The following is an 18,055-nucleotide window of genomic DNA, read 5'->3' on the forward strand; positions in this document are numbered from 1 at the left end:
TAAATTATATTATATGCTATTTTGAATAAAAATATTTGAATTTGAATTAGTATTGTGTTAGCACGCTTAATTTGCAATGTCGAATCGATGGACCAGTGGCAGGCTCTTTTTCACAGGTATATATTGTGGGTTTTTCTACCGTAAGGCAGCTATGTGTAAGCATTATTGTGTTTCGGTCTACAATCCCGAAATTCTGTATTCTCAACCCGGTTTAGAGACCTTGAAGCTTAGAGGATACCTAAATAAAACTACAATTTGATACTTACGTACTAAGGTTACATCATTAATATGTCTAGATAGACTGTGACGGTTGTTAAAACGTCAAAAAAAATTGAGGGCGCAAACACAAAGTTACATACAAAAAGCTCTATCAACACGCATAAAAATTATCTAATATACTTAGAAAGAATGCATTTCCGTTGAGTCAAAACTAATTAGGTGATCGTAATAAAACAAGTCTTCAAAACACGATGGACGATAGCCGGTGTTCAATATCTGAAGGGACGAGCTATTGCTTTTAAAATGTGAGGTCATTTTGTAAAAAATAATTACCTACCCAATAACACAGGCTCGCTTATCGGGGCCTTTTTTTAACGAAATTTTAATATAACGTCCGATTATAACGTTTATTTTTCGAGATACCCACATCGTTGATAAGTATTGGTAAATGAGAATTTTTTAATAAACTTGCTACGTTGTGTGCTGACTTTGTCGTATGAGCTTAATTTCGTTATATGCTTTAAGGCGCGGTCATACCTCAATATCCACAAAAATTGGTTGGAAAAATAAATGGAAGAGTCGATTACAACATAACGCAATGAAAATATTCTGACGCAAAAATACAGTACAGGACTTAAAGAAAATTTTGTCCTGTTTTTTTGGTTTCTTCCATTATTAGGACATGCAAAAGATTCAAGCCCATACAATCGTATTCATTATTCAATAATTAATTGTCAAAGCCATCTTTGCAAGATTTTTACAATATTGTTCTTTGTGCAAACGTAGAATAGAACGAGAAGTAAATAATTTTCAGGATTTTTGTTGTTGTTACGCCAAAGAAGTATAACTTCTTGCATGCATACATAATTACACACACACTTTCTATTAATTATACAACATAGGTGTGGAAAATAAAACTTAATAAATAAAGTGAAAAACCAACTAATTGCAGTTTGCCACGATCTGAATGTGGTTCATCACTGATGTTTTGTAATAAGCTTGGGGTAATAATTGATGTATGTTTTATTTTTATCGGTTCCCAGAAAAAATAATACAATTTAAATGCAACACTGTCCAGTTTTGAAGTCAACACAGACGTTATTGCAGGCGTTAGCTTGTTTTTAGATAAAATATATCTGTGTCTTGCAGAGTACGGAAGTTTGGGTTCCGACAGTCTCGGTGTTAAGACTTGGGAATGCAGTCCGTGAGAAAAAATAAAACACGGACTTTAAATGTAGGGCTGCCACGTTTGATAACATTAATTGTTAGTCTTATCCGCTTTTTGACATCTTTCAAAGTAATTTTAACCACCTTACTACAAACGCACAGATGTTTTTATCCACTGCTTAAGGAGCGATGACAATATTTGATGTACTAGGGCCACTGAATAAAATTGTCCATATGACGACTTGTTCGTGTGATAGGAAATTTTAATTGATTTGTTAAAGAAATGAAACACGTCTAGGGCATCCATATACCCGAAAATCATTATATATTTTTACCAGTGTGAGGCTCCTTTGTACAGGATGTCGGCTAGATTATGGCTACCACAACGGCGCCTATTTCTGCCGTGAAACAGTAATGTGTAAGCATTATTGTGTTATGGTCTGAAGGGCGCCTTAGCTAGTGAAATTACTGGACAAATGAGACTCTTAACATCTTATGCCTCAAGGAGACGAACGCAATTGTTGTGCCGCACAGAAAGTTTGGGTTTTTCAAGAATCCTGAGTGACACTGCATTGTAATGGACAGGGCGCATCAATTACCATCAGCTATACGTCCTTTTCGTCTCGTCCCTAATTGTCATAAAAAAATCACTTTTGCCACGCTGGTCCGTTGTTGAATAAGAATGATTTTTGTTGATACAAATAGTGCTTAATTATATAAATACATTTTTCTGATAATTCGAATGACTACAGAATGAAATTATAGAATGTCATAGTTAAAATTATCATGAAAAAATAATAGGCAACTTTATTTGAAAATAGTAATACAATTTTTAAACTTTATTCATTGTTAAGATAAAAAAGATTTTTAATTTAAATTGGAAGTATAAATCATATTTTGAGTTTGTACAGAATCTCAATTGACTAAGAGTTGATAGGTACGAGTATTAAGAGATTTCCCGGAATAGCGACTCTCGCAATTTGTACGAAGGGGCAATAATCGTGGCACGTAGTATGTTAGTGGTACGAGGCACGCAGCTGTTATAAAGCGCAACGTTGCAGGGTGATGAGCTGTTAAGGATGTATGTGAGTAGAGATATTGGGCAGCATTTTTCTCACAAATATACTGTACCTTAGTCATTGTCTTACTTACGTTATATTTTCTATTTATATCGTCTATTATCGTCCTATTTACCTTTTATATAAAGAGTAGAATAACCACTACCATTGGGTTAATTTTCCATGATTGTATCATCTAGTATTTCCTTTGATTGACGCGATATTACACATTTCAATTAAACATGATAAAGTTTGAAACGCGTGAAAGTTTTGAGTCTCCTGATAGCGTACTATGAAAAGATCACGAAACGTCGGGTTAGGTACAATAATAATAAAAAATTAACTTTTACCCAAAAACTATCGTAAAAAACAGTTACTAATACACGCGTTTTAATCAAGGGCTCAGCATATTATTTAGAGTATAGTACAGTATGGCATGGATAACAACCACTAACTAATATTTAAAGAGGCTCTGCAATATAAATCATATAAAAATACATTATGAGTATAGCTTGTGATTTGATTGGTTTGGTCGCGAAAAGTCGATAACGTTTAAGTATTTATTATCTTAATATATATAAATTACGTGACATGTTGTTTGTCCTCGATGGACTCCTAAACTAATGAACGGATTTTAATGGGGATTACTTCATGGAGTGCAGTTTAGTGCAACTTGAGAGATAGGATAGTTTTTATGTCGATTTGAGACCCATAATTATTTTTAATTCCAATATTTGTTTTGTATGGACATATTTTCTATGAGAGAATTTATTGACGCACGGTTTGACAGTTCTGCTGAAACAATTTCATTATATTAATAACAGGGAGCAATGACGTTCTATACATAATATAGAACTTCATGGACAGGGAGCATATTTTACAAAATAATTATTGGTGTTATGATATATTATTGACAAATACATAAAAAAATTGTATTTTTTTATTATGCACAGAACAACGTCTGTCGGTTCAGCTAGTAAAGTATATAATATCTGCTTGAGAGCTTTCAGATAGATTTATTTATGTTTAACTCTCCGACATGACATAAAGTTTTGGCCTTAATTGAGATTCGAGCTTTCTATATTATTTAATTGTCTTAAATAAGATAATAAATTGGTAATTAACAACTTTTACAATTTTTGTTTTATTTTTAAATTTAAACTTCAACGTTGATTTTACTAAGTCAATATTTTTTTCTTTTTTCTCAAACAGTAATTTCATTTGTGACAACCCTGAACAGAATCGGTCGACTAGATAGCACAGGTGGTAAACACTTCACGGCGTGCCGTGTATCTAATTTAAAAAGGGTTATATTCCCTTTGAAAAACTGAACAATAGGCCCCTTTGTGCTTTGATCGGAGTGACGACACTTGTGATAGGAAAATAATTCTCTCTTTCTTAAATATTCTCAAATCGAATGTGCCTAAATGCCATCAACCAGTTTTTTTTTACAAACGACCATGATCACATGATAGAAGTTCATCACGGGTATCCATTTTATCGCTAATACTAATACGCTGATGAATTAGTTTTAATTAAATTCGACTCTCAAGGACATCTGGTGATAGAAGTTAGTTTGACTGGGCTGTTTACGCACTTAGCTTCTTGATTGACCCATAGTGCGTGTGTGCCTTCTTCTTGTTCTTCGTCTTCTTATTCCAACCAGCCTAGATCATCCCAGAAGTCCATCAGTCTTTTCATATTAGTACAGGCATCAGGGAGCTTGTGCTGATTGCTCGACCACACTTCTCCATTCTGTAAGCACGCGTTTCCTTTGTCTCCAGTGGCCAATGGGAGGCTCTTTTGCACAGGCTGCCACCTAGATTACCACAACGGCGCCTATTTCTATCGTGAAGCAGAAATATCTAAACATTACTGTGTTTTGGTCTGAAGGTCGTCGTAACTAGTGAAATTACCTACTGGGCAAATGAGACTTAACATGTAATGTCTCAAGGTGACGAGCGCAACTGTAGTGCCGCTCAGAATTTTTGGAATGAACAAATATTCAAAAAGAAATATTGAAAAAAATATCCTCTGCATAAGCGGCGGTCTGTCACACCCATGGTAAATAGATGTTTGTTTAAGGGACATTGACTGGTGAAAACATCTACAAATTTGTGTGTTCTGTCCCTGTGTAGTCTCATCAGGGTTGCGGGCAATCCTCTTTGATGAAGCCGAAACTGTTGTCTTTTTTTGTCTGCATAGTTCACTGTCTCTCCATTCTATTAGATGGGCTTTTTCCCTTTTTTTCGTAGCCACGTTTTGGTTTGGGCTTGAGGTATGCGTAGCAGTGGTTCCGGTTCAGAAACTACAGCCTCTGATCTCCTTATGGCCAACTGGCAATGATCTCGTCTGCAGCATCATTGCCCAATAAGTTACTCTGTCCTTTGATCCATTGCAGAGTTACTCAGGATCGTTATACGTTGTGATATTGATTATATACATAATTATAAGAACTACAAATCCATCTCATAAGAGAAGAGTTTTTGACCCTGCCGGCATTTACTTGAAAGTAATGTATAATATCGTTTTTATTTGTTTTACGGAAGTCAGTAGCGCTAGCACAAACAAATATATTAAGATCATGACTACAGGAGATATTTATTATGTTTATTATAACGCACACTGACTATCCTTCAGCAATATGTTTCATTAAAAAAGAACACTTTTCTTAATTCCACCACAAGACAACATTAAGCATGTACAAAACCATAAATTTCATATATAACGCTACTTTCCAACGAGAGAAACTGCGAAACTGGTATTCAATAAATCAAGAATAATATTAAAGTCGATACCAATTAAACATCAATAAATACGGTGCACTGAGAATTCAAACGATCCGTTTAATATTAATCACATTTATTAATCATTAATCTTTTCACGAACCAGCTTGCTGAGTGTTGTCGTTTTGAGCGACGGGTTACGGGTTCGATTACACTAGCTTCTGCCCGCGACGTCACCTGCGTGGACGTTATAAAGAAAAAAATAATATGCCTGCATCAGCGTGACAATGTGTAGTCTGTATATTGTTCCGAACGAAAATTTTAATTAAATCTATTCAGTATTTTTTGCGATTCGCCCAATTGTACAATCTACTATTTTGGATTCGGTATTGTTTTTAGAACACACAGCAATGTATATCTTTATCTATATATATGTATGGATATATACATGTTTATTTATTTATAATCGCTTATAAAATGCTCACAGAATACCTTTATTGATTTATGGTGTATGTGGATGATGCAGCTACTGTACTCAATAACTTTTGTATTAATTTACATTTATTTTTTTTACTTACTCGTGTAAGACATTGACTATTTGATGTTTGAGTGTGTTTGTTGCATCATTTTACATTTTACATATTATATTGTAATTGAAATGATCTGTAAATCTTGATATAAAAGAGTGGCAATGAGTTTCTTGCTACTTCTTCTCATTAGCTCAACCCTTAACGAAGTAGCGGTAGATTCAATAAGAAAAATATTTTATTTTTTTTTGACATTCATAAGTGTCATTTGCGTGACCTATTTGAATAAACTGATTTTGATTTGAATTAGATATATATAAAAATAGAGTTATTTTTAATTCAAATTAATATCTTAATATTCGTAAATAGTTGTAATTCTTAAGTAATTTTGGCTGCTTGGAATTGTGGCTCTTTAAAATTAAAACTAAGGGCAAAACCTCAGCGGAATTATACAGTCAATAAAACTCAGAACATATGGATACTTAAGGATTACCGATTCAATAAATTTGATCCAAAAAAAAAAACACTTTCCTATCTTTCATGTCAAATCAATTTGAGTATCACGTAAAACTTCGTTATAGGTTGAGCCTTCTGGCTCATCATCTCTTGGAGCTGCATCAAGAGCTGTCTTCGTGGAGAAGGTGAGAGCTTCGAACGCCGCGTGCCAGGCCGGTGACTTCACCACAGCGGTCGCTCTCTACACAGATGCCCTGACCCTGGACCCAGCTAATCATATCCTGTACAGCAATAGGTATGCAATACAAATTTGTTTTATTTAGAGAAGAAAGAAATGAGCTGTTGCAACTAAAATATAAATAAACACGACAGCAAACTAAATCTGCTTTAATTTGAAAAGTGTAGCCTTAATCTTTCTCAAAGAGCGATCTTAACCCATTAAAATGCACCTACATTATTACAATTTACTTTATATATTATTCAGAGTGTATTCATGTTATATAGTCCTACTAAAGAGGCAAAGAACCTATTCAACCAGTAATAAGTATTATAAACCAGAGCTAATTTTCTTTTTTTTTAGATCTGCTGCTAGACTTAAGCAGGGACAGTTCGCAGCCGCTCTTCAAGATGCAACTCGTGCGCGGGAACTTTGCCCTAATTGGCCAAAGGCTTACTATAGACAAGGTAATGAGCGACCCTATTATAATAACTTGTTTCTATTTATTATTTATAGATAGATTTTAATTATGATTATTGTTAAAATAATTAATATTAAACATCGGTTATCTTCTTAGTATATATATTTCTTTTGTGCGTCTGTTGTAACTCAGTTGAGGAGGAGTTCCTCCTAAACGGCTGGACCGATTTTAATGAAACTTTCTGTGTCTCTTCAGGTGGATTCGAGAATGGTTAAGATTCATAATTGAATAATATCCTAAACGGCTGGACCGATTTTGATGATTTTTTTTTGTGTGTTCCAGTAAATTTGAGATTGGTGTGTGTCTTCAGGTGGATTTGAGAATGGTTTAAATTCACAATTGAACTCCCCCCTAAACGGCTGGACCGATTTTGATGATTTTTTGTGTGTCCCAGTGAATTTGAGATTGGTTTAGATTCTCAATTCCGTCCATATAATATAATTCTCCAGCTCATGTGTATGTTAGTGAAGTCCTCCTAACGGCTGGACCGATTTTTCAAATCTAAGACGTGTGTACAGGACAACGTCTGTCTGGTCCACTAGTACTTATATAAAATACTAGCTGGCCCAGCAAACGATGTATTGCCATATAACGTAATAGAAAAATTCAATCATTAAAACTTTGGGATATTAAAAATAGATGACGATCGATTCTCAGACCTACCAAATATATCGTACATACAATTTTTCATACTACAATAATTATTACATTCGATTGCCATCTTGCAACCCTATTGCGGATCTGTGGAAGGAACAGAATAATATAAAAATTGCGATACAAAAATAGGTGTTGATCGTAGACGGGTGAAATTTTAAGTTATATGTATTTTAAATGCTGAATCATAATGAAATAAAATGTCAAAAAAAAATTATGGATGGTCACCCGTATCACTTAGGTGTATGAAAAATAGATGTTGGCCGATTCTCAGACCTATCCGATGAACACACAAAACTTCATACAAATCAGTTAAGCCATTTCGGATAAGTTTGGCAACAAACACCGCTACACGAGAATTTTATGTATAAGATTATAATTAAATTAATAGCACCTTATTTTTAATTAATTGTTTAAAACACAAAATTCAAATAAATAACTGTTTAAAGTGTACTTTGTTTACGTAATAGGTCGGCAACGTTCCTATGATCATTGTGATGTCCTATGATCATTGTGATCAACGTAAGCGGCGTTGATCACTTAACATCAGGTGACTCGATTATTATTCTCTTACATATTTTTTTTACAATAGAAGTTCTTTAACCAACACCACAATAATCTATATAGCGGGCTTATCTGATTAAGATATAACTCCTTTACAATCATACAAGTAAACATGGAATAACTTTATATACCTGAGAACAAACCAAGAATATGAAAAAAGTTTACAAATAGACATTATGCTTATGATTGGTTTATTCGGACGTTATAACATTTCCCGCGTTTATTTGCAAGGCTGCCTGACAATCGGAAAACTTCAGAATTATCATTGTACTGACAGTGTTGTCAACGATATAGTCAAGATTCTACATATTCTTGGTTTATTTTCAGATATAATTTTATGACAAGTTTATTTGTAATGTCGTTAGAGTTTTAACTGTATTTAATTCCTTCCTACTTGTTTTGACACTTCGAAGGTGTGGCATTGCAATGCCTTGGTCGTCACGGCGAGGCGTTGGCCGCATTCAGCTCAGGACTTGGAGTGGAGCCGTCATCACGTCAACTTCTGGCCTCCTTAGTAGAGGCCTCATTGAAATCTCCGCTGCGAAACACTCTGGAACCAACGTTCAGGCAGCTGGAAGCTATGAAACTTGATCAATCTCCTTTTGTGTTAATATCCGTAAGTACACATTACTTTACATATAACAGTATCGCTGGTTATCATTAGTATCCCATCAATGATATTTAGCATATTTATCTCATGGAATTATTTAAATAATAAATTAAAACTGTCATTACGGGGATTCCATTCCGGCCAGTATTCTTCGTACACACCAAGAATACTGGCAGCATTCATTTCCGCGTTGGATAGCTAGGCTGATCCGTTGACCGAAATAGCTGCCAGCGCTTGGGTTGCCAGTAGCCCTATTGAGGCGAGGAGATAGTACTTTGTACACTCTCCCTGTCTCAGTACCCCACGGGCTAAGTATCTCGACACCAAATAGCACAAAGATGTAAGACTTATTGAGACCGACATATTTGCGACGCTTGCTGTCTTCGGCAGTTGAAGCAGCAGCCTCACCACCAACTGACGTAACTTGGACATTAGAAGGAGCCAGAGTGTCGACGCAAGTCGCGTCCCACACCAGCGCCCTACCCCGTGGCCAAGCTACCAGCAAATTGTAGTATAAAATTAGGTATTAATACACACATTAATATGGTATTAGATTTCCCTATAAAAAAACTTAAATATAAAAACTTGGCAAGCGCTATCATGGTTTCTTTCTTTAATCTTGTTCGTTCAGTTCTCCAGTTGTTGTTGCTAAATAAATGAATTTGCGCGAGGTAGCGAAACCATCGTCCTGAGAAAATTAAAAGAACGTCTCAAACGGAAGTCGTTAATGTCTAACATCCTAACCACTTGAACAAAATGCAATTGGCTTTAATATTTTTTACTTAGATCAATTATACTTCTAGATAGTCAGTGACAGCTGTGTAAACGCACATTAACACAAAGTGACAGTTTGTCTAGCATCAAGAGGCTCTGTCTAGATATCTGTACTTATGTATACCTAGGAATGTTATGAAATATAGTGACCAGACAAGTGGCCCTTAAGAGATAAGCCCTGCCTATTACAATGCAGTAGTCTTTATTGATTGAACCCAAAACTCGGAGGAGTATAACAATTATTGTGCTCGTCACTTTGAGACAAGGTGTTGTCTCATTAGCCAAGTAATTGCCCTTAAGCCCTTGTACATTTACGTTATTATGTTACGACGGAAAAAATCGCCATCGCTGGCGGGACTGGCATATTTATGATATTTTTATTGAAATAGAGTTCCTTATCCTACGATAGGGGCTTTGCCTAGGCCGTGCGGATGCATGAGTTTTGATTAAACTCTTCCTGCACGAACTCGTAGTTAGTAACGTAAAACCCAGCTGAAATCAAATCTAAACTTATTTCTCCTTTACACGAAGCATCTTCAGTAGCTCTAGAATAAAGAGAGCGGAATTAATACTAAAGATAAAATAACATAATATAATCCCTTATTAAAACAACGGGGTGCACTCCGGGAGTCCCACTAGTGAATATTTTGAAATGGTTAGGGAATAATTTAGCTTGATTTATCAGTATAAAAGTACTAGCATGTGGTTAAATACAATATTCATTTATTGCGCTATCGTACACAAAAATGACAATATATATTACATAAAAAATTTAACACTTCCGAACTATTACAATTCTTTTACATTAAAAAGTTTATCTCAGAAAAATCAACTTTCATCCATAAGTTCAACGACTATCTTACGAATTTTCGATCAGGTCACGTGTCCTGACGCGAGTTTAACATTTTATGCCCATCCCAAGAAAAGCACTCAACGCCGCTAAATAAGTTTTCACTTCAAAAATTCTAGAACCAAACCATCCATTCTAAAGATAATATCAATGAGTCAAATTATTTACACGAAATTTAGTAAATTGTCCTGTTTTAAATCACATTGGTATCGCAAAACCAAATAAACAATCAGTTTAGTTTCCATGTGAAGGGATTTAATGGCATATTTACAGCAAATCCAAGTACATATATCAAATACTTTAAACAATCTGCTGATTATTTTCGAGACTCTTCGAAGTTCCCGACCGTATCGGATGTCGTGAAGTAATGCTTGACAGTTTAAATATGGTTTAAATAAAGCTGGATTCGATGTATCGACAGCCCCTGCATTAACTTATACCATTTAAGTGGACTTATGTTTCGTTTTAAGTTAAATAACGACAACTCTTTGAAGCAGGCAGGTAACATTTTTTTTCTACTCAAGCTAGATAGGAGTTATTTTTACGAGGTATTTATAATATTTACATTTTACATTACATTTATTTATAAAAAAAAATTAAGTGTAGTTTTCAATTTTTAAGTGTAAAGTACTTAGTGTAGTTTTAAATTTTTAAGTGCTTTATTTTAATATGTACGTCATCAAATAGAGACTGTTTTTTGTAAAAAAATTGGTCTACAAAGTTGGTTTACGGACGATAATTTTACATGAAACAAAAGATGGATGAATAATTGCATACCTACTTTTATGAATTAGATTGAATTATTATTATTTTGTATAGTACAAAGTGGATAATTGAAAAATACATTTTTTCTATAAATTAACATTTATTTGCACTCAAAAATTCAAATATTTTTTAACATTTCTACTCTAGATTACAGCATCCTATTTCATAGGATGGCTTGGATGAATTTTTTGAGTCCTTTAAAATTAATATTATATTAATATTATATATATCAATAAACAAGGCTACTGGAAACCCAAACGCTGGCAGCTATTTCGGTCAACGGATCAGCCTTGATATCCAACGCGGTAATGCTGCCAGTATTCTTGGTACGCTTCCACGTAATGATAGTTTTAATTTTATGTTCTCATAGTATTGTAAATATAGTTATAAGATTTATTTTGTTTGAATAATAAATGAGTCTTAATAAATAATCAGGTATTTTATGTGTTAAGGAGACTTAACCTAGACGTAAAATCTATATAGTGCTTAGGGATCGATGGTTGCTTTATATGCCAACACAATCATAAATTATTACCATTCACTGTTGCAGAAGATTTTGTATTAATTGTATTATTACTTCCCCGTTGAGATTTAATTATTTATAAAATACGTACGCAGGCAATTTAGCTTTTAGTCGTGTGAGTTTCTATTAACAAACCTGTTAGACCTAGCTTTATCTTAAGGAGGTATTATTAATGAATGCGCGGAAAGATAGTGTGTATCGGAAATGAGTTTAGAGTATTCAACCAAGCGGAGAGGGCAGTATAATATACGTCTTTTAATAGAAAATGAGTATAAAGTAGCTCTCGATGCATTTGATGATTATTTATCACAGATGTCTTCGAATGGTTATTTTTATTAAGTGAATATATTATATATTATAGTATATTTATATTAAAAATACTATTGGGATAGTTATTCTACTTAATACGCCGTTTCTTCTAAGCAGCTATCGTTTCCAAATAGTGGATATGCTAAAATGACGTTTAAAGGAATTGTAAAGAATTTATTTCCTAGAATATCAATGACTCTGATGACACTACATATGCATTACAATTTACAAGCATCTTTCGCAAAAATTGACATCGCATTACGGAACAGCTCGGGTTGTTTTGTAATGCGTAACGACTATTATGGACAAATTAGGATTATTATATTTATTGTTTAGAAAATTTGCTCGTTTCGTGACTTACGTTTACGAAAAATCATTACCTGGTTTTTTATGGAGGCGAAGAAACATGCATACATACATACGGGTCATCAGATGGTATGTGATCTAACCGCGGCTCTCTTGTAACAACAGAGGAATCACTAGAGCGTTGCCTACCTTATAAAGCGTGAATAAACGTATAGATAAATTCGAAAACCAAAAACATACATTGATACGTGCACCGTGATGAGACTCTAACGTTTTGTCTTCTCCATTTGGTTAAATATTCTAGGTTCAACGAAGCAAAGGAGATTAGGTCGAGAAACGGGGCCTAGATGTATAGTGATTTAACAATTACATAGATTATGTTGAACATTGCGGGTATATTCTAGCATTTAACTGTAAGCTTCGTGTTTAGATTATTTTAGGACTTCGAGTTAGTACATAAAGGCTGTGGTGGCGTAATAGGTACAACTGTTGAATATCGCTATTCTGCAAAATGATCCATAATCGAATTTATTAATTATATTTTTTTTAATGAAAATAAGGGACGAGATGAGCAGGAGGTTCAGCTGATGGTAATTGAAACGCCCTGCCCATTACAATGCAGTGCCGATCAGGATTCTTGAAAGACCTAAAAATTCTGAGCGGCACTACAACTGCGCTCGTCACCTTGAGACATAGCTACGGCGCCCTTCAGACCGAAACACAGTAATGCTTACAGATGAATTCTGCTTTACGGCAGAAATAGGCGCCATTGTGGTAGCCATAATCTAGCCGGCATCTGGTGCAAAGGAGCCTCCCACTGGTATTAAGTGTCATACAAATCGCGAGCGAAATATTTTTATCTGGCTGTTTTTATCGGTTGTCAACAGCAAGAGACTCTACCTAGACGTAGACGTTTCATAAAAAAAAAATGTGTTAGTGTGCGTGAATTGCTCAAATAGAGGTTAGTTCTAAAGTCAATTTTTTTCGACGAAATTATCTAAGGTTTGGCATCCGTATGTTAGAACAGGCAATATGAAAGTATATGTTACTTCTAGTATCTTCTTATTTATATTTCCATGGTGGTAAATTATCATCATAAGAATATATATGCACTGGAGTTTATTTAATACTCGCTCTTCTCAAAACAAAAGGTATCTCAGTTATTTGCATACATTTCGCAGCCCTTGTCGGCCATCGGAACGTTTTCGGAACATTTACAAGCAGACAATGGGTTTTGAGTGATCAAAGCTCCATAAAATACGGGAACCCCACACATTTACATACAATATGGCCGACAGTCGGACGTCGGACTCCAAACGGGACCCGTTCACTGAATTATTAGTGTCGTCTGACATTTGGAGACTAACCTATTTTATTTATTGCCTGCACGGAACTGATTTGCTGCACTATTTCAATACAAGATTAGCCCGAAATAGCTTTTTTTTTTGAAAATAATGTAGAAACACATTAATGACAAGTGTTGGCTTCGGTTGACTCAGTGGAAAGAGCTCTCGCACGGAACGTGAGTTCAAGTCCCGCATCGTTTATCTTGTGTCCAAATTTAATTTGTGTTATATTATTTGTCTATGAACAATACTCCTCACAGATAAGCATTTAAGATAACTTTATTTCTCAGAAGAATATTACAATATTCACTTATAGAGAAAATATATTCTTATTACTATATAATATGTGAGCCGTTTGAATATAACAATATCTATAATATATCGATTGTTTTTTTTTGTTTAATAAATATTAACAAAGTAAGTAAAGTGGAAAAAAAACAGTAAACACACACTAGATGAAACACCTCAAAAGAAATAACTATAACTAAAACTGTATAAATACCACATCATTCCGAACTCTTACTTTGATTACTCTTAATATAACTTTTAGTATTATTTATTCAATAACGAAACAAAAAAAAAATATAATCCGTTTGCCCCCAAATTTCAGAAGAGAATCTCATTAGGATAATTCTGAAGATTGCCTAAAATTTTATCAAAATCGATAAGTCATTTTTATTCCATATTCCAAAATACGACAATACAAATACTTTATATTCGATACGTCCAGATATAGTTATTTAGATTTCGTAAGTAATCTTTTGCATAAAGTATTCTTACGTGGGTGTTCCCTAAGCGTCGACATACTGAGAAACGACAGCTACTGTCGATGGATTTGACAAAAGATAATGGCTTCTTAAAAATCCGTCTCGGTTTTTGCGAACGACAATGATACTCAAATTCGCATTATTTATCTTAACCTCTGTTAATAGCACGTCACACAGATTGCGGTTTTTGTAAGCGTTTGTATATTAAGATGAAAGCTAAATAATTGGTATTTCTGACGAAGAAAATGTAATGTAGTCACCATAAAATTGTTATAATAGAGGTTTTAGTTCTGCAAACAACTTGTGCCTTGACATAACTATGGATAGCTTTGGGTAATATATCTATAGTAACCTCGATTCATATCTTACTAATATAATAAGTAATAACTTAGATGTTACACTTAAGAATTATTTGGAAATATGTCATGATGACTGACGATGCCAAATAGCAAAAGAGTTTTATTCATCTTGTTGATTGCTAAACATAATATGATTTAATATTAATTATTAACCCCCTTATTCATAATGGTCTGCTAACTTAAAACAGCCCCTATGGAGTGTTTTTTTCCCGTTCTGACTTAGATCAATAGAAAAAGACAGAGTGAGAATTAGCAATGCTTTAAGTTAGCAGACTATTATGAATAAGGGGGTAAATGTGTAAAAAATATACTTCAAAATAAATGTTACAAATACATAAATGTTTATATTAATCATGTATAAAATTAAATATAACTACTCCTTTCCCCATCATATCTTTAAAGAAAGAACTATACCCTAGTGTTATTTTATAATTATTTGCAACCGCAATGGTCACTTGTGTGGCAAGTGCTTTATATCTCAAAATGTCGCCCCGTCCTCGTACTAAGCTATTAAGATCAAAGACGTCATAAAATACGTTTAGATACATTATCAACATTATAAGAGAACGGGGTAATAATAAATTAAGTGCAGATTCGCGTAATATGAAATTTATTGATAAAGAAACGTTAAAATCTCTTTATGCTCGCTGTTGCCGAATGACTAAACGTAGAATAATTTTTGGTTTTATTATTCAATAACTTGTTGAGGGCTATTTTATGTAAAGTTTAATATCCCACGTATTAATTATGTCCATCATTAATGCCTACTTAATCTTGAATATGTTGGTACATTTTATCTTAAGGTTTTATAGGTTTCGAGATGTTGCTCATATGTACATTTTATAATCCTTCTCTATTTAAAAGAGATCTTAAAAATTTTCTAGTTTTAAAATGCTTCTACGATTTACCCGAATTTTTTAATTACACTAAGTGTGAGAATTACTTATAATATAGAAATAAATAGTTATACTAATAATAATAGTTATACTATCTATATTTTTAATATCTGTTTTCTTATGTATAAAACTTATTTATTTTATGTAAAACATTGCTATGCCCTTGCAGGGCGTCACATATTGTCTACCCATCTAATGTACCGCAATATTTAAGGTACTTCCCCTTCATGTACCATAACTTTGGGACACCCTGTATATTATAAAAATTATCACTGCTCTCTTGCTGTTAGGCAACGCATTACAACAGGCCAGGTTTATTACTTTAGTGTGCATGACAGCTACGTGTTACACTCGGCATACGTCAATCACTTTGTTTTAGTGTGCATGAGTTGCTGTAAATAAAGGTTCCGTTTTTTTTTCGTCGTGTTCACAGTTGTCATAGTATATCTAGACGTATAAAATATCTATCTCACTTTATAAAAAAATGTTGTATAATTTTTTTTATTAGTTAAGTTGTCACTTCCGTATGGTCATAGGTGACTGGCTTCACAGATTACCAGAACGATAAAACAAATTACTAGTTTTAAGGATTAATTCAAAGCCACAGTAATCATTCGAAAACATTAGTAAGGACCAAAATATTTTATGTAAAGAAAAAACTCAATAGAGTTATGGATTCATTGCGAAAGTCAGCTAGGCAAAGATTTAAATATTTTTTTACATTTAATTTGTGTTGTTTCAGGTGGTTGGACAGGAACTCCTAGCAGCAGGCCATTACCAGGCTGCTGTTACAGTTCTGGAAGCAGCGCTGAGGATAGGATCCTGTTCCTTAAAGTTAAGGTAGGTACTGATCTTATAAAGTTTTCTTTGTTTTTGAACGAGCTAATCTTTCTATTTTTTCTATTGGACGTACTATTACTTGCCCCACTTTGTGACTACGCCTGCGGTATCTAGTTGGAGCGCAGCGAAGACCAATCCTTAATCTAAGGCGTATAAATTATTCTCCAACTTATTTTGAATTTTACTCTTGATTAATCGCTCCCTCTTATTCGACTACAGCCGACTGTAACCGAGTTACATACCCACTGAGCCTCATTCAAGCAACCCACAAAATAAAACTGTGTGCAAGCAACTTTTAATTTTCAAAGTTTTCAGTTTAAAAAAAAACATATTATGCTTAATTTATAAAAAATAATGAAATATCGCTTCCAAATCGGAATGTCTTACGCGTTAAGTACACCCAATTTATTACTCACCTTTACGCCTACACCGCTATCTTCAAAGTACCATCCAAGGATCTTCACAAACATATTTCGAGTCGTTATCAAATATAATTTAAGTATTTAGGCTGTCGGCGTCGTGGTCGCTGTTACAGAGCGTCGAAACCAACACCTCAACTCGATTTTATCTCGATGTGATGGATTGAATTATTATCGATACCTTTCTCAAGGAAATATCTTTAATTGCTTAAGACGGGACTCTCAGAATTCGGCGAATACTTAGAGTGTAGATACTTTATCATATCTAGAAAAAAAAAATCTTTGCAATTCTTTGCAGTGATTGATTTATAAATTTGAAAATCTGAAATCGTTTCGGAATAGGATTATATATATATTTACCATAGGGAATGACAATTATATAACATAAAGGGACTTAATTGATCTCTCTTTACTAAAAAATGTTATAGATGGGGTCGATTGCCCAAATCTGTTGAGTAGGGTCCAATTGGCGGTACCAAAGCGTAATGCTAGATGACATGTTATCAAAAAACTAACGTTCAGGCCTAGATTAACTAGATCGAACCTAGGCAGATCCGCCCCTTTGTGTAGAATAGTTATCACCTACAACAACTTGGTTAAAAGAGCTGGTATAGATATTTACGAGCACTCTGCCCCATGTTTTAAAAAAGAAGACAAAAAAATTATGAAAGTACTGCAATATGGTTAGTCATTGTTCATAGTTATTGTTTTATTAAGTAAGAATATAGTTATTTTTTTTTATCAGCCTTTTGCTTGTGGCTTTAATTTGTTAAATTTTTTCAAAAATTGATTTCAAATGTTTTAGTTTAACAAAGGATGTATATAATACTATTAAGCATGTCGAGTTAGCCTGTAAGTGAAGTATACAACATTATAAAAGAATTTTTAAATGTATCTATAGATTAAGATAGTTGTATGCACGTTGCCTTCCTAGTAAATAAATAAATAAATAATGCAACAACACTTGGTGAACAACTACAAATGTCATGAACCTACATCAGTTCGTAAAGGGGCTATGACAGGAGGAGAAGAACCAAGTGCGCGTCGGTCTCGCCCATGAAGGGTTCTGTAGGTGCAAGTAACAGAATATAAAAGTTCTTGTAGTTCGTTGTAACTTTGATCCATGTTTTAATAATAGTGAATTTTTTTCACTTAAGTTATTGATAATACTATTTATGACGTATTAAAAAAACTACTTACTAGATAGATATATTTAGAAGTT

General features: G+C 33.9%; 1 protein-coding gene across 1 annotated transcript in view; it reads left to right on the plus strand.

Moving 5' to 3' along the window:
- The window catches only part of LOC126974043 (tetratricopeptide repeat protein 28), a 116,666-nt gene that overhangs the window by 28,250 nt on the left and 70,361 nt on the right, over positions 1 to 18,055 (plus strand). The window contains exons 3-6 of the mRNA XM_050821415.1: positions 6,279 to 6,448; positions 6,734 to 6,837; positions 8,483 to 8,685; positions 16,317 to 16,414. Of these exons, the coding sequence (XP_050677372.1) occupies positions 6,279 to 6,448; positions 6,734 to 6,837; positions 8,483 to 8,685; positions 16,317 to 16,414 (575 nt within the window). The remainder of the gene's footprint in view (positions 1 to 6,278; positions 6,449 to 6,733; positions 6,838 to 8,482; positions 8,686 to 16,316; positions 16,415 to 18,055) is intronic.

This window comes from Leptidea sinapis, chromosome 31 (assembly GCF_905404315.1).
Source record: "Leptidea sinapis chromosome 31, ilLepSina1.1, whole genome shotgun sequence".
Taxonomy (NCBI): Eukaryota; Metazoa; Arthropoda; class Insecta; order Lepidoptera; family Pieridae; genus Leptidea; species Leptidea sinapis.